At 42.0% G+C, this 23055-nt stretch overlaps 1 protein-coding gene across 9 annotated transcripts in view; it reads left to right on the forward strand.

The window, feature by feature from the left end:
- BCAS3 (BCAS3 microtubule associated cell migration factor) overlaps positions 1-23055 on the forward strand; it is a 370061-nt gene that overhangs the window by 232965 nt on the left and 114041 nt on the right. Inside the window, exon 24 of one of the 9 annotated variants that reach the window (XM_037371449.1) lies at positions 16476-16711. The exons of the other annotated variants lie outside the window; for them this stretch is intronic. Within the exon in view, the coding sequence (XP_037227346.1) occupies positions 16476-16555 (80 nt within the window). The 3' untranslated portion in view covers positions 16556-16711. Of the gene's footprint in view, positions 1-16475; positions 16712-23055 lie in introns of those variants that run through there. 9 annotated transcript variants of the gene reach the window in all.

Raw genomic sequence — 23055 nt, forward strand, 5'->3', positions numbered from 1 at the left:
TCACCGAGCCCTTCTGCTGGGGGCAGGAAGCCTCCCGCCAGTGCTGTGAATCTCATCATTTATTTTTTCTAAGCGCCCCTTGCAGCTCGGGGCTGTGTGACATTAGCCCGAAGGGAAACACCGGTGGGGCGGCTTGCACTGGGCAGCCATTGTCTTATCTGTCCCAGCAAGAACACGTGAAGCTGTTTGCATAGCGTGCTAACTCTGTCAGGGTCAATTCCAGCCTGTGGCCGCTAAAAATGAAAAACATGCTCCAACCGGGACGAGAGCAGGGTCAACAGCTGGCAAAGGATATGGCAATCATTTATATAAATATGCTTTCTCAAGCCCGCAAAAACAAAAAACCCAAACCCAACAGCTGGGAAGGGTTGGAAGTAGCCCCAAGGCTGGTTAGTTCCCTTCCAGATGGGGAGGTTAGACCGGGGCTAGCCAGGCTGCTCCACATAGACTTCCGATTCGCATTAGGAATAAAAAGAGTGGAGGAAAGGAAAAAGGAAGAAAAGCTACAAGCATGACTGCTCTGTTTTTCACCTAACTTAATCAAATAAGTGAAGAGTTTCCGAGACGGAAGGCTTGCATTTATTGGTATTCACGCTTGGTTTTCTGTGTTTATCACGGTGTCTGATACACTCCTTAAACTGTTTAAGAGAGAAGCATATATATTATATAGAATAGTTTATATGTAATGTCATGCTCATTTGTAGACAGATTGAAGAATCATGTGAAGATTTATGCTCCGTTCATGTCTTCTGAGTATTTGTACAGTCAGATCCAAAGGAAGACGAGACAAAGAAGTTTGCTGGCCTTGCCTCTGAGTGGCAGATATGGTTTATTCCTGTAATTTGCTCTTACCCCTAACTGTGCTTTTAGCTTGTTTTTATCTGTCAAGTCAAAGAAGAAACCCAACCATAACAACTAGGTATCATGATGCAGAAAACTTTGGGTAAAAAAAAATGTTAAATGCGTCTGGTTTGCCCCTTGGAGTTCATGAAGACAGATTTCGGTTTCACGGTGCAGCGATATGTGATGCAGCAATTCCAAGTCATCACACAAATGCAGAGATCAGTGTAGGTGGACATTACATCAATTGAGCAAATACAGACCTTTACGTTCTGCAGCTTTCATCCAAACACAATTACAAGAATATTTTTCAGGACTGATTTACTAACGCTATCTTTCGCTGTTGAAGCAAAGCTCCTATAAAAGGGAATCTATACAGAAGGCAGAAGGGGTTAGATTTCTCGTTACCACAGTCAGTGCTGTATCTGTGCTTTAGCAAGAACTCTAACCTGTAAATTACTGAGGGCATCGCTCCTACCATGTGCTTTGTGCATGACTCTACCACATGCTGTTCTGTGATGCTAATTGTGCACCATCCCTCTAATCAGTGCTGGGTAAGAGATAAGGAAGTCGTAGATCACCCAGGCCTGGTTCCAAAGTTGTCCATAAAGCTGGAAGTTCACTAGAAATTCAGAGGCTGCTTTCATAAGAAAAGATCACAGTTGTTTCTTTTTCACATGAGAAATGGATTTCACATAAGAACTGAAGAAGCTGAATTTTCAGTTATTTACCATCTCTTGAATAGTAATGAATTTGTTCTTTTATTCAAAAGAACACACATCTTCTTTCTTTTAGTATTTGTAATGTGAAACATGAGACTTTCTGTCATAGGTTGAAAGTCTGTCAAACTAAAATGAAAACACAGAAGTCAGGCCCTTTATTTGCACTTTTCTGTGCTCTGTACTTTAAGGTTTTCTTCAGCAGTTTACGAGACTGGTACTTTTCTGCAGTGACTGCCATGGTAATTTTCTATTTTACTTTATGATGGCATCTTCTGCAGATATTAAAAAAGGAAGAAAATCAGAAACCCAAACGCTGCAGCAGCTGAGCTCTTTCTGTGGCCAAAAGCAGCAGGTACATTAGAAACACTCTAGCACACCTGCAGTGGGAAACACTAAATCTCAACCTTGAGCTGGAGCAACAAGGCAAGCAGATACTTAGGTAGCCATGACATACTCTTTCCTTCAACATCATTGCCATCCACACGGTAATGTCAGGGGGTTCCTTTCACAGTTGCTTTGTCGTGTTTAGTGATGATTAATTTCACATTATGACTTTGCTTCATGCCATCTTGACCAGTGGTGTCAATTCTTTGATGATCATGAAGTCATTACTTGAGCATCCAAGTTGCAAACTGGGATTTCAGTACTACTTCGTATGTGAGGAGAGGATTTCTGGCCTTTGTGCTGCACGTGCAGATGCAGAACATCCCACATGTATGGCTAAAGCTGCATATTTTGCATTTACAGTTTGTCATACACATACCCACACCTGTCCGTATTTGGAAAATGAATTGTGGTCATACAAATTCATTTTCTGGTTCCACAAGTAGCTCTTTGCAGAGAGGCTAAAGGGGTTCCTGGACAGCTTGGCAGCACTACAGCTCTTGTAAGTACGGAATCACAACTGTGGTGCAGAGGAGAGAATGTTTTTCAACTGCTGAACATTCAGCCAAAGGTACTTACGGTTGGAAAAAAAGAAGTGAAATTCACGTTAGCTGTGCGTGTATTGTATGTATATATTCATGTATGCGGTATTAATCTTCTGTGTTTGATCTTATCTCTCCCTCTTGGAAAAGACCAGTAAAACAAGGTAATTCAAAACTACCTGAACACATCCTTCCACCTTACTGTTAGCCCCTGAAGTCGTAACCTCCTGACCTCAGAGGTTATGGGTCTAGTGCTTTTTTATCCTCCCTGATTTCTCAGTATCTGCCCGCTTCCTCCTGACATCGGAGCCTTGTTATATAAGGAAATTGGAAACACGGACCGGGCTGTCCAGGGCCAGCAACCTCCGCCGGAGATAAGGGCCCTGCGCTGGTGTGGGAGGAGTGCTGATTTGAACCGGCATGCACTGAGGGTATGGGAGCAAGCTGGAGTGTCTCTGCAGTGCCCAGTTAGGAGTACGTTTGCTGAAGAAATGAATCTGCCTTTTTACCCTGATATAGTCATTTGACTTTTTTCTAATGAAAACTATACCTTGAGACTTTTACAGCTTAAAAGAATAGATGTAAAAATCAGAACACTTTAGAGAGGTTCTAGTGCCGTAAAGGATTAGCAGGAGGATTAATAGAAGTATTAATAAACTGCTTGATTTGTTTTGTAGTTGCTAGCTTCAGACTTCAGATTTTTTTTCTCTGTAGCTCTTTCTGAAGTCTGCTTATGAAGACCAAATGTTGGGGCTAATATTGGAGGGGTATGTCTGAGCAAAGCTCACCTGCAAGGCAGTGAATTTGATGGAAAAATTCAGCTTTGGATGGAGAAAGAGAACACAGTAATGCCAAAGCCAAGCAGAGTCACTTCTAAAGATTGTTGCTAGACTTCTGCCTTGACAGAGTTAATTTCCTGAAGTGCCTACCTGTTTAGCTTCTGTGAAACTAAACTCAGAATGGGATCTGGGTAGTCTAAATAGCGCAAGAAGTTTAAAGCAATAGGTCTTTTAACTTGATACACCACCATCATCCTAAGGCGGCATGTGTTGCATTGAAACCCAAAAGTAGTCATTAAGACATCTGCTTTAAAGGATATCTGTGTTTACAAAATAACAATTCAGGTATGCTTGTGTAATTTTTGTCATCTATAAAGCTTAGTATGTTTAAGACAAATGCTGTTTGAGTATGGCAGTATTGCTGCTGGAGACCCTCACAAATAACAATGATTAGAACAATTACGATAAAACTAAGTTTTGTAGATCTGTTTCTTCACGGTGTTTGAAAGAAGCAGAAAGCCAGGTGAGAGAAAATTTGAAGTATGTCAAGTACTGTTATGTGAAGTAACTGGTAGGAAGCATCTGAGACTGGTAACATCCATGCTCAAATAATTCCATGTCCAGAATCCAGGTCAAATAAACTTCTCTTCCAGGGCACACAGTCTACCTTACAAAAGCTAAAAATGTATGTTTGTTTTTCACTGTGACAAATCTGGTGCTTAGAGGAATAAGCAGGCAAATGTTACTGGAGGCCAATCCAAGGGAAGTGTGTAGCTGGGCTAAGAACGTGAGCTTTCCGTGCCGTAATCTGCAGCTCCTCAACAAAGAAAAGCCACCATCTGTAACAGCAGGGCATCATGTCAATTGCTGAACTCCGTCCGCTTCTTTTGAAGCATATTGCAGGAGAGTTTTAGCTTCATTGATAACAAATAAACAAATTCCTATTCCTGCGGACTAAGATGGGGTGGGTTGGAACCGGTCCCTAAGTATCTCAGTGACAGCAGAGGCACGAGTGTCTCTGGTGCAGAAATGGAAGGGCGGGCTCTGCATTTGCATTAAGCAAGAAGGTAGCAAAATAATACTAGGTAGCAAGAACTTTTTAGTTAGAACCTAATTTTAGTAATTAAATGGTAAACATACTGTCTGTTAATTAATATCTCTGCTGCTTGGAGAACAATTCTGAAGCGCATAAGGTGGATTGAGGGAGGTAAATTTTAACTTATGTACTGGCAGTTTAAAACACATTGTTGATTTAATCTCATTGAACTGCTCGGCAAAGCACAACTGATCCATATTACTGAGCAGAACTTGAACAGGAAAGACCAAAGAAAAAGAAAAAACTGAAAAATAAACTGTATGGTAGCAGGCGTGCTGAAAGCTTCATGTAATGAGCAAAGAAGAAGAATTCATGAAATGAAACAGTAATTCCTTTCCAGAAGATTAACCAAATGGAAATGTTCAACACACAGGACTGGTTAATTAATAGTCAGGGGCATCATTTCACTGTAGCATTTTCGGTTTAAGCAGGATCTCTTAAAACAGAGATACGTAAAATGATTGAAGTTGCAGTACTATAGTTTAATTATTTTAAGTCACTTTCAGATTTACGTACTACTAAACTAACCCTCTTGTCTTAGTGTTTCTCAGTGACTTGCCTTTAGGATAAATTTCCTTTTCCTCCTGTTACACCGATTGGTAGAGTTCTTGTTAAATAATCATTAAGAAACTCCTGTCTCCGTAAAATATAGCATCAGAAGTGTTAGTGCCTTGCCACGTATGTATACGTACAGTTGGTCTGAATTTTTGTTACTTGGTGTGAACTTACTTGATCCATACAAAGTCCCCTATAAATGGAGCTATACTCATTAATTACTCTTTAGTGCTTTTCTGTATGAATTTCTACCGCAAATACTTTTCCTTAGTAGTCATCTTTGGTTTTGAAGTGGCAAACCCAAGTGAAAATAGTAACTTAAATGTAGCTTGAAGTCCTTTCCTTCCTGCCTTTTCCTAGAAACACAGTTTGAGAGCGCCCGCCTGCACCGGAGCTGGCAGAGCGGTGGCTGCGCTGACGGAGCCCTGTGCTCGCCAGTGCCTGCGGCACCTCTCGGAGCAGGGCCAAGCACTAGAACCGCATGGAAAAGCGGCGTTTCATTTGCCAAGCTTAAATCTTCTGCTGGGTTACCAGCCCCTCAAAACACACACACAAAAATCTCTTTAGGTAGAAGGGTTTGCTTTGGCCGGTGATGAGGAGAGCCGGTTGAAAAATTTTAACCACGTTTTGACTTTGTCCAAGACATGTAGGGTTTGGACTTGGGAGTTGTTTTAACTTAAACTTTTGCTTTATAATGAAAGCAGCAGAGCTAGGCCAAGAGAAAGGTTTCCTAGTACCAAACAAAATAATTTAAAAGAAAAAACTGCCTCGCTCAAATTGAATATATCTTTATTCATGTTTTTTTTCTCCAATACGAAGCAAAACAACATTTAACTTTGGTATTAAACTTCAGTGGCTTGATGTCATGCTGTGGTTCTTACCTACATTTAACAGGCACTGATCAAATTATTTCTTACTTAATCTCTTGCCTACCAGCTGTGCTCATACTAACTGATGTCACCGTTCTGCCACCTAAAGGAAGGAGGAGTGCCCCATGGGTCCTTCCCCAAAAAGCAAAACCTGGTTTCATTTTTCTTTTTCTCCTTAATTCTTGATTGCATTGTCCCATGACGTAGGGAACCGAGGAGCAGAACGCTTCCAAACCTCATCACCTGTGATTTAACCTCCAACACTTTAATAGAGATGTAACATAAAGTAATTGAGAAGGATTTTTTTTTTTTAAAGTCATGGTTGTACAGCATATAGGCCCCAGTCCAGCAAAGCACTTAGGTACATGCTTAACTTCAAACATGCGAGGAGCTGAAGTCAAGTATGTGCTTAAGTGCTTCCTTTACTGTATGCTGCCTGCCAGTGACACACCGCAGGGTGTTCGGTTTCTACAGTAGCAGGTGAGTCTTTTTATAAATCTCTCCATATTATGAAGTGATTTCATGACAACTTTTCAACTTGAAATAATCATTCCTGGGTTTTTTTGGCATCAGATGAATTAAACTCCCTGTATTCATACATGGGTTTGTAGCGTCTGTATTTGAAAATGTATAATTTCACCTTCTGGCTGTGCCAGTTCGCAGAGAGGCCAGATTGTTGGGGATGTTTTTTCTGCGTGTGAATTCAGAGCAGCAGCAAGAACTTAAAACTCCATCCACGAGATAAAAAGGTCAGTCGGTACCAATCTGTAGGGAAATTGTTCAGGCTGCAGAGAATTCCTTGATGCTCTTGACGCTTATGTTCTGTTTAGTAAAACAAAACCAGGTATTGAGATTGTATGACGGATGAGTGTGTCAGTCCTGGCAGACCTCATCAATTTGAAATCCTGTATTTTCCTGTTTTTAAAGAAATAGATATTTAAAAAAAAAAAAAGACAAACTGAAATTTGGATGTGAAGAAGAATAAAGGAGAGACAAGCCTGTGTGTGTACGCCCTTTCACAGCTGGGGTTTTGGCAGAGTGTCATTCCTGCTGTTAAACATGGTGACCTTGCTGCCTATGATTTACTAACTGTTTTACAAATATTTCCTCACTCTGTGAGGTTTGATATGTTCTCCATCCTCAACAGCTCAACAGAGTCACTCAGCCACTGAGCCAAACCTGCCTTTGTTTACAGCTTTTCCGGAAATTTTCACAGAGAAAAAAACTTTCTCCTTTTCCAATGTTTTATTTTTAAGTCAACACTTTCTGTGGTTTATTTGTGCAAAGCAACATTTGGGTACAAGGTATTGCACCGTATCCAAGTGGGAATTGCTGCCTTTCTAAAAATAAATTGGGGGTCATGTGAACCAGTGCAGAAAAATCTGAAGATACCAAATATTACAGGACCTTTACATTTAGTGGTTCTTTTTTCCATAATATTCTGGGCCTGGATTTTTCTGAACTTTTTTTTTCCCACATTAGTTTCTATAATAGAACATAACGTAAAATGATGAAACACAGGAAGGAATCTTCTTTTAAACAAAATTATCAGTGTTAAAAATAACAATCCTATTTTCCCTCAGTGTGCATTTTTTCTTGTAAAGGCTTTATTTAGTAGTCTTGCTCTTAGATATAGCCAGAGTGTCCAGTATTATTCAAGTGGCGTTTTATTTAGTTAGTTAAAACTTAATTTTCCTAAACGCTAATTTGCCTAGTGTGCCTTAAAGTCTTCATTTCGTGTTTTGGGCAGGGAATTCAAAGATTGGGGTGCTTTGAGGAGAAACTTGGACAGCCACATCTGCACTGTTTCAATGCAAAGAAACAAATTAAAATTAGAATGGGATGGGAATGTTTTTATTAAATGTTTTTGCAGTGGAGATATGTTTCATGGAAATATCCTTGTTTTGATGACAGCGTTTCTCAGGGTCAGGGTGGAATTTCTAGTGAAAAAAGAGAAGAGGAGAATAACCTGGGTTGCTTTGGCAAGGGCATGCGCGGCTGCTCCGCATCCAGGTAGCCAGTCACTCCCAGGAATGGGCATTTCTTCCCATTCTCTCTTCCCTTTCAACTTGTACATTTGTTGTTTCTACTGAAAACACTGCTGGTTTTAGCAGCAGGCGAGACATACTGTGAAACAAAATACTGGCCTATGAAAAGTCCCTTTCGGTGTTCTTTATTCTGAAATACTGGTTCTCTCTGATATTTCAGAGTAAAGAAATAAAATTAGCTGGTTTACCGAACATTTTGTTGTAAATTTGCAGTTGATGGTACAGGAGGTAAAGAAATTTGTAGATTGTGTCTTCTGCTAGGTATACAGGTCCCTAAGGGCTGGGTATTCATTTTAAATATACATTCAAGTGAGAAACCTATACTTAGTTTTCAGTCCTGCTCAGTATATTCTTTAAGCTATATCCCACTGAATGTGTTTTCAGACCTCTCTGAAATAGTAAATTTTTTCTTTGAATTTTACATCATTGAAGTAGATTGATGAAGTAAAATGTAAATGACCTACAAAGGCGTCAACATTGAACTCCTGCAGAGCAGAAATGGATACTGTCAAAATACCTTCTCGATAATGTTTTGTGTTTATATACTGTGGCTATATTACATATATTGCATTTTTAATCCTGTGAAATACAAGTGAATTGTAATTCTAAATCTTCCTTTTAAATGCATTAGATTATTAATGCTGTTAAAGGAAATACCCACAAATGGAATTATTTCTGGAGGTTTTGTTTGCTTGCTTTAATCACTGAGAATCACTCATGCATTTGAAGTGAGTTTCTCTAACAGGGTACCAAGTCAAAATGACAGGCAGAACCTTCACCAAATGAAAACAACTTTTCTGTGTAGATGAAAAAGACTTTGCAAACATTTTGTGTCTAGTAATTGTAAGTAGTAATTCAATATTTGTTATTTAATGGCGATATTTTAATGAAAGCTGTAAGCCAATGTGCTTGAATACTGTATCTCTTCAGTTTCCATACATGCATGGGATGGAAAAAAGAAAACAGAGGTGGGTGGGGGTGGGGGAAAAAAAAAAAAAAAAAAAAGGGAAAGAAATCCTGAGTGCATTAGAGTCCAGTAGCCGCAGCAGGGTGCAGGGCAGCCTGGTGTCCCGCACGGCACAGCCCTGCTCTGGAGAGCACCGCAGCCTGTTTTGGTTCTTCTGTAAAGCAGTAGTGTGACAGATTGAAGAATAAGTGCCTGTTATGCGGCAGAACGTGTTCAGGAAAGTGGTTAAAAGGGAGTGGAAGTGGAAAATGGGTCTTGAGATTGGCTGCCTGAGGACTAGGAACTGCGGCGCCGTGTTCAACACATGATCCGGAATGTTGCTTGTGACTTCGGGGGGTCGTGGTGAGGTCTGCTGCTTGAGAGAACAAGCCTTCACTCAAATTATTTGATAAAATGCTGGATAAATCTCTTGGTTTGCGCCTGTCCTCTAAGAAGGAGATATCGCTAAATTTCAATCCAGATTGTCATTTTCATTCTGGTTTTATTGCAGGTGTTCTGGTTATAACAGGGAGGACGTACTAATATATCCAGTGAACTATTATTTTTTTCCCCTCAGGATGTGTTGGGGTTTTATTTCTCTCTCTGAACCTACTTTTAAAATGTTCTTGTGCAATTTGGAGGTTGCGTGACCTCATGCCAGGAAAAGCAGAGTGGCCGAAATGGCACAAGAGCATGGCAGGTCGTGCCAGACATGCCTTGTCTGTATATTGAGCTAAACCCGTAGCGCTGGTGATGTTCATTGTCCCAGAAATCAAGAGAATGCCACAAGCAATGTGTGTGGCCTTATTTTTGGTAGGGGAAAGAAGCTGCTGATTAATGTCTTCTTACAAAGCAGCTGTCCGCAAATCAAGAAACCAGGTGCGAGTCCTGACCGTAGGTGTGTTTCAGAGGCAGTTGTGGATTAATCCTGCCTAATGGGAGAGAGGCGCAGAAAGGAGAAAGGGAAAATTATAGGCTTGCTTGTCCCTCGCTGTTGAAAACACAGCAGCCCTTGAAAGGCCTGGCTGCGGGCTTGAGTCAGCTCACCAATGCTCTCAGCGTGCTTGTGGTTCGAGTATGTGATATAAGTAGCGTAGAGTGGTTTTGTTGCTATGGGAAAAGTGCTAAAAAAGGCTGTATCTCTTGTAGAGCTCAGATCCTTTGGGTATTTAATCTACAATTTCTGCTAAGGACACTCAGAATTATACCTCTGATTCTAAATTGCTTAAATGTTGAAACATATGGTCTTGTGTGCTGTTCACTAGGAAACAACTGTCTGTATCCAAGCTGCCAAATTCACATAAACTCCGACTGTCAAAATGGGGAATCTGTAGCAGCTCAGCAGAACTTTAAAAAAGTGGTTTTACTAAAAAGCAAACCTGACGTATAGAAAAATGCTAATTAAACTAGGGCCATATATCAGTAACAGATAATTAAATGTTAATAGCTGAGAAGTTTTTCAATTAAAAATGAACTGTTTGTGTCCTCTTGATTTCTTCTGGGGGCCAGGTTCGTGTAGCTGTCATTTGTTGAGTTCTCTGCTACAGTAATCATTTTAATAAAATGCAATTATCTGCATAATTAATTTCTTTGACTGTTCTGCTGTGTCCTTCTTTTGCAGAGGCCAGAATGTCAAAGATCAAGTAGACTGGGGAAAATAAAAAATTCATATTGTGAAAGGATATAAAAAAATACTTGGAATTTCAATGCATTGGCTTCTATTTATCTCAAATGTCAAGGGCAGTGTAAAATGTATTTTTAAAATGTGTTTTTGTATGGTTTGAGCCCATTCTTGGCGTAGTTGCGAATCTAGAGGGGCCATTGTTCTTTGAGAGAGTTTGAGGGGGTTTCTTTGTACAAAGTGACAAAAAGAAGACTTGGAGTACTGGGCTGCCATTGTTCCTGTGCGGCGCTGTAAAATTTGATTTGAAATTAGGACCTCAGGGCAAGCTCTTCAATAGCCAGTTTTTATTTTCTGCCAGCATTTTAATCACTCTTGGGCTTAAAGTGGATGACCAACATAATGCCTCTATGTTTAATAGAACAGTTCATATCTTGAAGGCCAGTTAACTGAATTCAGGGATCTGTCATCTGCCCAACATTAGTCTTTTCTGTTTCCTGTCTATTTATGAAGATAGCTCTCCATTCCAGCCAGTGCTCAAAGAGCAGCAGCTCTTTCTTTTTCTTTCTTTCTTTCTATCTTTGTTTCTTCTTTTATTTCTTTCTGGTTTTCTATCTTCCCCCCGCCTCTGAATTTCTTCAATGTACCAACATCTCTGTCAGTGATCTCTTAAAGGAGGCAGGCAGCGATGCTGCTGTGCAGACATGCAGATGCGAGCGCTGGCTGGAGCATCAGATTGTATTAATGCAACTGCTGAATTTCACCAGATGGGGTGAGGAGGAAGGGACAGATGGAAGAATCAGATTTCGCGGTGAAACGGGATGACGGGAAGGGAAAAGGGATATGCTGGCCTAAGCCTCATGCAGCTCATTGGGGTTCACAGGGCAGAGATGTGTGAGCAGGGAAATAAGGGAATAAATGTTGGAGGTTTTAAAGAGGTGGTGCCAGAGTCATGTGTTGTGCTTGGGAGATTTGCAGAACGGTGCAACAGCAGCGTGTTTTAGTCAAATTGCCAGCAGTTTAGTGTGTTTGGATTATTCGAACATGCGGGATGTGTTCATACTGGTTGCAGGTGGTCCATGGCGCTGTGTGCTGGGAGGCTGCAGGCTCACAGCCTGGCTGTCGGCTGCACAGCTCGTGGTGCAGCTCTGGATGTTTGAGGGTCTGTAGGAGCCGGTGTATGCTGATGTGCTCATGCAAGAGAGGACAAAGTCAGAGATGTACTTGGGGTTTAAAGGCAGAGTAAATTGAAGATAGCAAATGAGGTTTACTGGTTAGAATGTAGCTGCTCTGGGAGTCGCCGTTCCTCCAGCGCTGCTCGACCAGAGGTCCTTGTGCCCAGCTGGCGTCCTGCCTCACACGTGCATCTGAGCACGCTGCAGCAGTGGGTCCTGCAAAGGGAGGGCTGGCCTGGTCTGGGGCATCAGGCGGGAGTTTGCTGCGGGGTCAAGATGATTATAAGCAAAGGTGACTTTCCAGGAGGTAGCAGTACAGTCCAAATCACACTTTTCTGAAAAACGACACAAGGATTGCAATGGATGTTCATTCAAAATTTGGGTTGTGTACACTTGGCTTTCTGCCTGCCAGCCGGTATCCCTGCCCTCTGTTGAGATTGCTGTCATGAGTGCTAATTATGACGGTAGCGGTAGGCATGATTAGGGTGGGGACTTAAACCACTAGCCTATTTCACATAGACCACTAACTAGTCATTAAGTGGTAATGACTTCTGATTCAGTTTGAACTGGTCAAAGGTGACACCAGTAGCTTAAAGTAGAAGGGAAAATGTATCATACCCCATTACTAATTACGATCTGTTACACATTAAAGTAAATTCCTAGCAAGCTTAAATTTGGTTTTAGTTTGCTCAAAATGAAACAACTTCACACACAGATTATGGTCTTCAGGAATCACTTCAGTCATGATCATCTGATCCCTTTGTTGTCTTTATTTGTATGTGATCAACAGGATCTAGGTTGTGTTCAACACTTGTGCAGATGCCGAAGAAAAGTGGCTCACCAGAGCTGGAGAACTGTAAGAGGTTAACATATTCAACATCATCAAGCACAGCTTTTCATTCACTTTCAAATGGAGCTGTGTGGGTGGCTGCACAATGTGGGAAACTCTTTTCATTGAAGAATCTGAATATTTTGTAAGGAAGTGAATAGTTGCAAATAATCTTTTCTGTAACACTGAAATAAAGAACAAATGAGCTATTCTGAGAAAATACTGAAGCATTATTGTCTTCAGTCATTTAACAGAGCTATACAGAAAAAAATATTCCAAACTTGACAGATTCATATCCTAATCTTTTGCTCCTTCATCAGGAGACTGTGTAGTTTGTGTAGCTGCTACCAGTTAAAGCAGAATGAGTTAAAGGAGTAAGTTTGCCTCAGCATTGCATGGAAGTAAACATCTTGGGAAATACAACTCAATTCCTTAAATTATAAGCGTCAGGTAGAGCTACAGTGGTCAACCTATGGCCTGTGGACTGGACACGTCCTTCAAAACAGCAGCCCACACATGCCAGCCCTTGGCCGTCTGTGGCGGAGCGGCTGCTAGCCACCTGCTTGTCCATGGCCCCGCAGCTCTTCCTCACCATGAGTCTTTTTATGCCATATTAGAATGAAACAAGAAATTTGTTCTGTTTTGGTAGTCTCTCGTCATCCTGCCATCACCTGCTGGAGATGTGGTGGAGATCTTTATGAAAAATAAAACTAAAAAAAATCCAATGTAGTGGCTACAGGAGGAGTTCCCATGCAACTTCCTCTCTTAAAAGTAATTTTACTTTCAAGTTTTGGCCACAAGACGTAGTAAGACCCTTCTGCAGAGGGGGCGAGCAGCACACCTGGCCCTGCAGCTCTCTGAAACGCGGCTGCTGGGGACGGAGCCTCCCAATCGCATCCCCCATTCCCTCTGGAAGAGCGACAGGAATGATGTGATGTCAGAATGAAATCTGATTTCATTATTTTATTGAGGCAAAGGAGTTTTTCCCTGCCTTACCGATTAACCATGTTACTGTCTGTGGGGTTTAAAGGATGGGGCCAGGCTGCAGGACTCCCCGAGTCGTCACCCACAGCCCTGGTTTCTTGTATTTCCATCCGTGATACTTGGCAGCGATGCTGCAGGGACACTGGGATATCCACCAGGAAGGTGGTACTTTCCCTGCAGTCTGCAAAGGTGAAACACTGCAGAAATTCAGGGCAGCCGCCACAGCCCCGTGTGCATCTGTATTCCCCTGTAGGTGGAACTTAGACTAAGTATGGAGCATCTCCAAGGCAAGCCTGAGTAGGTCAGCATTAGCCTTAACTAAACATGATTAACTTTATCCATCTCCTGGTGTATTTCTTTCCAATCCACTCCAGCTCTTGATTTAATTTTCCTTGTATGTAAACTCAAAGATTTAGCTTCATTAGAATGATTGCAGGGATTCACTGCATATGGCCTGCTGCCTTCTTGATCCCTCCAGGGTTTTCCTACCAAACCCTTCGGTGTGGGGGGGGCAGAATTTGAGAAGTTGATGACAGCAGGGCATGAAAGAGCTGTCATGAAAAAGTTGCTTGGAGAGGAAATCTGGTAGGTGTCCTGCTTGGAAAAATGAGCAGCAGGTGAGGTCAGGTAGGGGAGGAGAGAAGCTGGCCCTGGGACTCTGGCCCCGATGCTGGGGCTGCTCCCGGGTCAGCACAGGGTCCACTGAGATTCAGGCTAGGTGAGGCTTCTGCCTGTTTCCCTGAGCATCATGTATTTTAGGTGATCAGTAGATTTTAATTAGAAAAAAAATAGTTAAAATTAATTGTAAAATTATTTTGGAGAGATTTTGTAAAAAAAAAAAGTAATATATGCAGTTGTTCTAAATTACCTGCTTTGCATGTCTGCAGGAGCATGTCCTGTGCTACCTGAGCCTTTGTTTGGTTTTGACTTTTACAACAAGTTCAAAAACCAGCTGCAATTTTTTTCAAGTTTTAGGAGATTAATATTGTATAAGCCATTTTAGCCACCATTTTAAACTCATTTTCTTATCAAAAAAAGGACTTCTGGCTTTTTCCACAATATTAGATCTATCATATCAGAGTACTTTATTGAATATTTTATTGACCGTCTGCTTGCCCTGTGCTAACCTGCCTGACATCCCAAGTTTCTCTCTGTCTCTGGAGATGCGATGTCAGCTCTTGTTAAGCAGCTGAGCGTGAATTTTCCCTTCATATTTCCTGTGAAGAAACTCCCTCCCAGCAGGCAGACACCGGGCGCTGGTGCATCGCTGGGACGCCCAGAGCTGGAGCCAGACGCAGGCGGGGCTGAGGTGGTCTCGGCGAGGGGGTGCTGTACAGCACGGGGGGATTCCCACAGGGGCTGGCATCAGCATTTTGTATAACTGTGCTTTACACAAATGTAAAGGTATTGAAGAGGAAAATTTCTTCCCCTGGCAAGTTAATTACTTCTCATAGAGGGAAAGCTCGAAGCAAAAGTGAGGAGGAAAGTACATCATCTGCTCAAATTAAGCAATCTATCCAGGAATGCGGATTTGATTTACCAAGCAGTTGCAGTTACAAGTGCATTTTAATTGTTTCGGTTCCTTTTCCAAAATTCAATATCTGTTATTAATATTTCATTTTACTCTCTGTATGACTACTTTTTGTAAAATTTGAATTCTGTATTTTCTTCCTTTCTAGTAAAACAGCAGATTGTTTTGTGTCACCCTATGGTTTTATGGCCATATAAACACTTGGCTTGCAGAGTCTGCTCTTGGTGGCTGTTGGTTTTGAGAGCTCTGCACTGAGCCTGACTCCCTCTCAGTGATATGCCCGTGGTTTTTGCTGTGCTATGTGACATTTACTAAATAATTTTAATATGAAGTAGGTATAAATCTTTCATAATTCTGTAGTTGGCATGGTTAACGTAGTGGACAATTTTGTGCCCTCCTTCGTATGTAGTGACTGGCAGGCTAATTACGGTGTTGCTTAGCAAGTGTTCAGGGGAAGAAAAAAGGGAATTTTATTCAAACCCATAAAATATTTTGGGCTACCTTTCACAGTGTGTTACTTCAAAATACTGCAGGTTTGAACAGACTCTCAAAATAATTAGAAAATGTATTTTCCTTCAAGAAACACAGGTTTGCACCAGAGCCTACCATAGGACAGCTTTTGAATAGTAACTTTACCTGAGCTCTGTTATCGTGAAAGAACCCTCCGAAAGAAAGCAAATTTGAGAGAACAGATCGTTGCTTTGTGGTTTTAGGTGTGTTTCCATTGTTGTGGAGTTGAAGAGACGAACAGAGTTGGTTCAGATTATATCGCTGTGACTCCACTGTATGACAGGCCTACATTCACAGCAATGTGTCTCTAACTCAAAATGCAGTAAGAAGGGGAGAAATTTCATTTTCTTATTGTGGTTATGGAGGACTGTGGGGAAGTGGGTCTACAGGGTGCAGTCCTTGGGACATGTACTAGTTAGCTTTGGGTTTTTAATGCCTGCCTTTTTTTTCTTTTTTTTTTTTCCAAACTTGGTGTCAGATGTTGTAGGTTAATTTATTTTCCTATTAGTTTTTGCTAATGATACTAAAACCCTTTTTTAAAAGCTTGCCTAATTAATGATCTTTTTGCTCACAAACAAAAACTATATTGTCTTTGAGAAGTGCCTGAGTATTTTAAAACAACGGGCTGTTGGTAGGTTTTATTGTCTCATGAATTTAGGGTCAACACACCTATTATTTGCTAGAGTTAATTTGTGCTGGGTTATTGACTGTCTGGGTTGTTAGGGATATCTGACTCTTGTAAAAGTTACACTCATCTCAAATTGTTGTAATTTTATTCTTTGTGCTCTAATTGCATGGTGCCACAATATTTAGCTCATAAAAGAAGGGGAAACAGTTGCACAAAGGCAGGTATTTAACTTCAGGCTCGTGAGAGCCGGGGAAGTAAGACTGTTATTACTCTTTACGTTCCTTCTTTCTGACACTGAATGGTTTTAATTTTCCTTTGGATAAGGAGAGGGACCAGACAGCTTTCTAAAATCTGAAGATGTGTGAAAATGTACAAGATACTTTGGATTTTCAAGAGTGTCTAATTGGGCTTTTCAGATGGCTGCGAACCAAGTTCAGCACTCGCCTACCAAGGTGAAGTCAGGCCAGTTGCAACGAGCTCAGCAGCAGTGAAATAATGCGGCTAACACCAACTCCCCGTAGAAAAATTGAAGAGCATAGCTTCATGTATAACTCTTGGTACGTCAAGGTGAAAATATACCACTCGGACTCTCCAAACGGAAGCACAGCAGAAAGTAAAACTAGCAGCTGCGTTTAAAAATTTCATAAGAAGCCATCCCTTCTGTGTTTACAATTCAGAAATAAATTGCAGACCTGTAGAATCATTACTTCTTCTGTTTTTCCAATTGTTCGCTTCCATCACAAATCTGAGCCATATGTCCTTGGGGGGTAAAATGCTGGCTGAACTAAAATATAGTCCTTCCCTGTGAACCAGCCTTCAAATGTGTGATGGCAAGCTACAAGGCTCTTGCTGTGTCATGCCATCCAAACTTCAGTCAATGAGCAGAATCCAAATTTGCACCAGTAGGTCATGACCGGTAATGCGGGGATTGGAAAATACCCAGTTATTCTGCAGGGTGTACTGGGACATCGTGTGTTCCTGCATAGGAGGTTCAGGAGAGTGGTGAGCTTGGTCATGCTTCCTGGTATTTTCCTGGTCAGATACTTTTATATGCCCCAAGATATTATTACTGCTTTGGGTGAAAGTAATGTATTTCTAGAAATAACCTTTGCCTTGTTCTAGGCTGATAGAAACAATTAAAGATTAGTCCTGAGCATGCTGGATCTTCTGCAGATCCAGGGTATGCTTGACAGAAGTTTGTTCTGTAAGACAGTTAGTACAGTCACTTCGGATTAAGAATAGACAGCTATTCTGACCTCTAAACCCAGGACTGTTGAGCAGATGACAGTCTTAATTCTTTGCTTCATTTCGAGTGAGCTCTGTCTTTTGGCTCTCTGCAGTGGATATTTATTGTATAAAAAGGGGGAAGCATCTGATACTGGTTTAAGATGATGAGCCTGGGACTTTCACTGACTGCTGTAGCGATTCTGAGGACAGCAAGAAACAAAAGCAGCTAACGATTATCTTCCATTTAGCCGAGATGCACACAAATGCTGTCATGGCTGCTTTATAAATAACTACCCCAGTCCTCCCCCAATTATTTTTACTAGTCTTTAGTGGGTGTATAGCTTTTAATACTGGAAAACCGAAAGCTGGCTCAGTTTGTTTTCTCATGAAATTGTAGCCAGGGCAGTAAATTCATAGCTAAGTGCTTACTCATTGGCTACTGTATTATAAATAACTCTTCACCTTGGCCCTGTTTCTCCAGCCATTATTCACCGTGAGTAGCACTTACTCGTGAGCAGGGAGTAGCAGAGAAGTAAATGATTCTGCTATCATTACTCACAGTTTTAGTACCCTGGCATGTCAGGAGGTCTGTTTGCAAATGAGGCACCGCTCTACTGGAGGAGAAGTAGCAAAGTTTTCTTGCCTGGTAGGACTATATGGGCAAAAACTACCCCAAGGAATGGCTACTGTGTCGGTGCTTTCGAAAATCGAAGCAGAGACGAGTGGGGAGGAACTGCAGGTATAGATACGGGACGTTTGGAAGTGTATGTGCCTGAAAGTGTTGCTGTGGTTTGTCCTTGGGCTCTGTCAGAAGCGCAAAGCCAGGGAGCAGATTACGAGCACTGATGGGAGAGCCATCGCCTCGTTCCTCCTGCTTTCTCCTTGCCATTACGCTGTTTTGCTTTCAAAGTGTAAATTAATTTAAAGGTTCAAAGCTTTCGGGAAAGATTCCAGACCAAAGGTCGTCTTTTCTGGGTGGTTTATTGGCTGTCCTGTGTTTGCCCACATCTCTAGTGTTTACCAGCTGAGGGAGTTTATGAAATTTTGATGTAGGAATTAGGTTGTTGCTCATCTTGTACCTTCTTGCTCGTATTATTGACAGTACCACTGAACTGCTCGAGGCAGATAGTATCTCGGTGATCACTGTGCTATTTCAGCTCTCCACTGCTGACAACATCAGAAGTGTTTTAACAGGGTTTTAATGGGCAGCCTCTGTAGCTCCTTGGAGGGTTGCAAATAGCTGCCGTGAAAAACCTTTTCTGCCGCTCTGAGCTGACATGCCCTCCTTTTCTCATCCAGCTGCTGCTTGTTTATGTGGCTGCAGCACTGTTGACAAGTTCTTCTTATTTGGGCCTGGGCGCTGTGGAGACCATGCAAATTAAGCAAGTTGCTGCATCTTTCGGGTGAGCTGTGAAGAATAACAACACGGTTGCGAAACCGCTGGGAAGAGCGGCAGGATGAGATGGTAACCCAAACTGTGTTCAGCAATCCCCTCTTCGCCTCTCTTAGCGCTTTCAAAGGGTAATCGTACAAGTTAAGCTAAAGTACTATACAGAGCTAGCTTCTCTGTTTTGTTGCTCACAGCAGATTTCCAGTGAAGCCCCAGAGCAAGTTAATGATTTTGAAGAAAACAACCTTTATTTTTTAGCAGAAAACACAAAAAAAAGGATAAATAAATCACTACTCCTCAAGACAAAGCATTAATTTGATAGCAGCAGTTTCTAGCTGACTGGTTGCCTTGCTCTGCTTGTTACCAGAAATGAGGCTCTGAGCACAGCTTTCTTTGCGCTGTGTAAAAGCTTTCTCGTCCCCGTTTTGCTTAATATAACTATAATGTGCCCTTTATCACACTTCAACTTGAGCAATCCCGGTTTAGAAATAGTGCATAATACCCATGGGAAAAAGCGCTAGAAACGTACTTTATAAAAAACATACAGGCGGAGCTCAAAAGATCCACTGACATGTAAATTTAATTAAAAAATTATAGGTTTTCAATGAGGGCTTGTGTCTTCAATTTACCAGTTTCCATGACTTCTTCAGAAAAAGTGTTTCTTTTTGCATTCTTGGTGGAAAACACACTGAAGGGTATTACAGTCCCCCAGAAAAGTGACTTTTTTTTTCCCCCCTGTGTCACAGGGAAAAAAAAATTACCCAAAATTTGTACACTTGAAAAAGAAGTAAGAAAAATACCCACTTTCCTGTTTTGTTTTATTTCTATCCTTTTGGACAAAAAGTTAAACTTTCCTGTAGCCAGCCTTGCATGGAAAAGCATGTCCTAACTGTGTGACTAAGCCTCCTTTTCATTGCATGTGCAAATTTCAGGTATTTCAGATCTTTCCATGAGGCGTCTGAGATTGGATGAAGGAGCTGAAGCGGCGAGTGGGCAAGCAGGAGGGTGGCCAATGGCCAGAGGAAGGAGCAGGCTATAAATAGGGCTCATTATATAAAGTATCGCTGTTCAAAGAGGATTCTGGCTTCAATAAGAGAATCTCAAAGTTTGCTTGAAAATCTTAAGAATTGCTCCATCTGCTGCATGTTTCAAGGAAGAAATCCCCAGCAAGGCAAGGCCACTGTGCTTGGTGTGAGGAGCAGCCCCGGACGGCCGTTTGCTCGCACCGATGTGCTCAGTGCGGAGATTCTCCTCTAAAATCCTAAGTGAAAAGTAAAACGTGAATCTCTTGGCTACTAAAACTTAAAAAGGGAAACCTAAAGATCTTTGAAGCATGCCAGGATTAGATGCTCTTCTGAACTCGGTTCTTCTATCTACTCTTCTTCCAGCAAACCGCATCAGAAGCTAAACTCCTTAAATATCAGTATATTTTAAAAGCTACTTTGCTTAGTACCCGTTATTTCAGTTTTTAGTGCAGTAAAGGCAGTGGCTTTTGTGGTGCTTCATTAAGTCCAAAGCAGCCGTGCAAAGGAGCAGATCCATAGGTTAAGGGAGAGAACCTCCCCCCTTGTTCTGGAATTCCAGCCCCTCTGTAAGCGGAGGAGCTGTTTCACACTTCTTTCTGCCTTCAAGCTGGTGGGTCCTTGTGTGAGTTGCAGCACTGAAAACCACTGTGGTTTTTGTTTCTCTAACTTAATTAATAAAAATAATTCATCAGTAGCTCTGATGCCTTTCAGAGTGGTTTTTCCCTGAGTCAGCTTACTGGGGAAGGAGGTTCATTATAAATTATAATTAGAAGAAGGAAAAAAATAGGCAGAGTAAAGCCTCTGATGTGGTGGACTTCTCGTGACGTTACCGTCTCAGCCTAGTTAATATGAAGAAGCTTGTAGCCAAAATGCTGTAATCTAGTTTATATGTATTGTTCAATGTATGAAATGAAAAAGAGTGTTTAAAGTGTTTTATGAGCAAGACCAGAACTTTCTTGGGGATTATCAGGTTTAAATTCCAGAAGTTATTATCAAAACAAGTTTCTGAGATGTGCTCACCTCATATTTGGAATTACAGAATTAGCAATATTTGTCTGAGAGCACGCCTCAAGTGAGAGAGCTCTAGAATCAGCTATATGTATGTTTGTGTGACGTTTTCTACGCTCCGTATGTTATATATCTATATAGCTTATACCACTGCTGGGTTAGATGCATAAATACCAGCTTGTTACTGACCTGTGAAAGTCTTCCAGAGGCTTGGTGTACCTGCAGTGTCACCAGCTCCGGAGCCACTAACAAGAGCTGAGTGTCCTTATCCCTCTGCATGCCTCCCTGCCTGCCGTCCTGCCAGGGCCAGTGACTTGTCAGGCAGCCGTGGTGCGCGGCGAGGTGATGCTGATGCTGGGTGGTGTTCCTTTCTGTTGGGTTTCATCTTGAGTAAGGGAGGAAAAGGGAGCGAGTGCCGGTGTACATTTGTTATTATGCATATTGTTTGTCACCTTTGTTGGTTCAGTTGATGCTTTGAAGTTAGTCTTGCATTAGTGTCGTGCCTGAGGCAAAATTGTTTACTGCTTCACTGTTCATGTTATTTCTCTTGCTTTTATGTTCACTTCTATTTCATAGTTTTGCTCTGCCAATTTGAATATAATTGTATGCAACTTTGCTTTTGGTTTTATCCTGTAACTTTTTCTTATGGGAGCCATCCTTTACCACGCTACAACAGTTGTGTGAATAAAAGGCATCGGACTAACCTTGTTATTACAGAGTTTCCTGTTACAAAAACTTAATATTTTTAATCTTGTTTCTTAACATGTTGTGAACAAGGTCAAAACCAATTGGAAATCGGGCCACATTCATTCAAAAGGGCTAATTGGATGTTGTTATGCATCTTCTCTGGGTGCATGTTGTGCTTTCAGTAGATACGTAACGATCTGCCCACCCAAGCAGGTTCGGGCTTTAGCAAGATCCATACAGAGATATTTAAAAGGTGACCGCATCGCTGCAGCTCTCTGTTTCAACATCATGGAACAGAAAACAGTGTACAATTGCACGAGTTTCATCACTACTTGAATTCTTTCTGCCTCCTTTCCTTTATTTCCCTCTAGCTCATGAGGAGGGGGGTACCTCAGGCTCCCCCAAGCCCTCGGACCCGGCTTTGACCCCTGCAAGACCAGAAGGCGGTGGGGGAGGCAGGGCAGGGGGCCCCTGCCGCTGTCCCAGGCTCAGCAGAAGATTTCAGCTGCCAGTTGCTGTTTACTGTTGCTCTGTCAGGATGGGCAGGATGTGGCTGTAAAACAAATACATTTTTATCCTGCATGTCTAAGGATGGGCAAGGTACTGTATAGCCAGTAAAAGGCACTTCCTTGCCTCAGGGTTGAAGAGTTGCCCTAATCTAGACCCTCTGTGTAACTATAGGTTAATTCATCTAAAATAATTTTGAAAATTTCCTTTACATAGCATGTGCTTTTTCAGCACATGAAGCAAATGTAAGTTGCAGGGCCTTAATTAAAAAAACAGTAAAAGAAAATCTCTGTCATGCTTCCCTGCGGGGCCTCGTGCATTTAGCTGAGATTCACGTGTGTCCTGGAGCATCTCCTGCATCCACCATGCAGTCAGGGACTGTCCTGGCACAGCACCCATCACCCATAGCATAGGGTGCCCAGGCGAAGGCCATGCACTGCCAGAAGAAAGCTGAGATGCTGGTTCGTGCTTTGTAACAGCCATTTGTATGTATAGGCTGATTCTGAAGGGTATTAGATGTATAAAATATGTTTAAATGATGTATTTGACTCTTAAAGTCGCTCTGCTGTTAATGTGCTTTGAAGAGTTTTCATCACGATGTGCTTGGGTAGGAACAGACTTGTGGAAAAGCTTAGGGAAGCTGAAATTTGGGATGCGGGGTGGACTGGAGCTGCTTCCGCTGGGTGTTGCGGCAGGAGGCTGGGCTGGAGCGTGGCTGTGGGATGCCCCTGCCTGCCATGGCTGTGTCACTTCGCTTGTGGCTGCTTTGCCTCCAACTAGAGCACGCCCTGCGGCAGTCAGGTATAGAATACAGGTGTTGGCATACCTGATTTTGGATGCTTCTGGCTTGGAGAGGAGAGGCTGTGCCTGCTCGTGGCTCCGGCCGTCTCTGAGCAGGCTCCTGGGGAAGCCTCTGCCACTGCCTCGTATCCTTCAGGGGCTGGAGGGAAGGCGACTCATCCTGCAAATATCTGTAGTCACATGCTGCAGAGCTTTTAGGCAAATTTTGTTTAAGCAACTGTCGGATGAAAAGTATCAAAGCTCAGTTTTGTTCCTGTAAATCTCGGAATATTCGTCATAGGTTAAGGAGGATGAAAGCAGTCATGTGTAGCAAAGCCACACTGCTGGGCTCTTGTGTTCAGGAATTTAGAG

The sequence above is a fragment of the Falco rusticolus genome, chromosome 1, assembly GCF_015220075.1.
Source record: "Falco rusticolus isolate bFalRus1 chromosome 1, bFalRus1.pri, whole genome shotgun sequence".
NCBI classification, from domain to species: domain Eukaryota; kingdom Metazoa; phylum Chordata; class Aves; order Falconiformes; family Falconidae; genus Falco; species Falco rusticolus.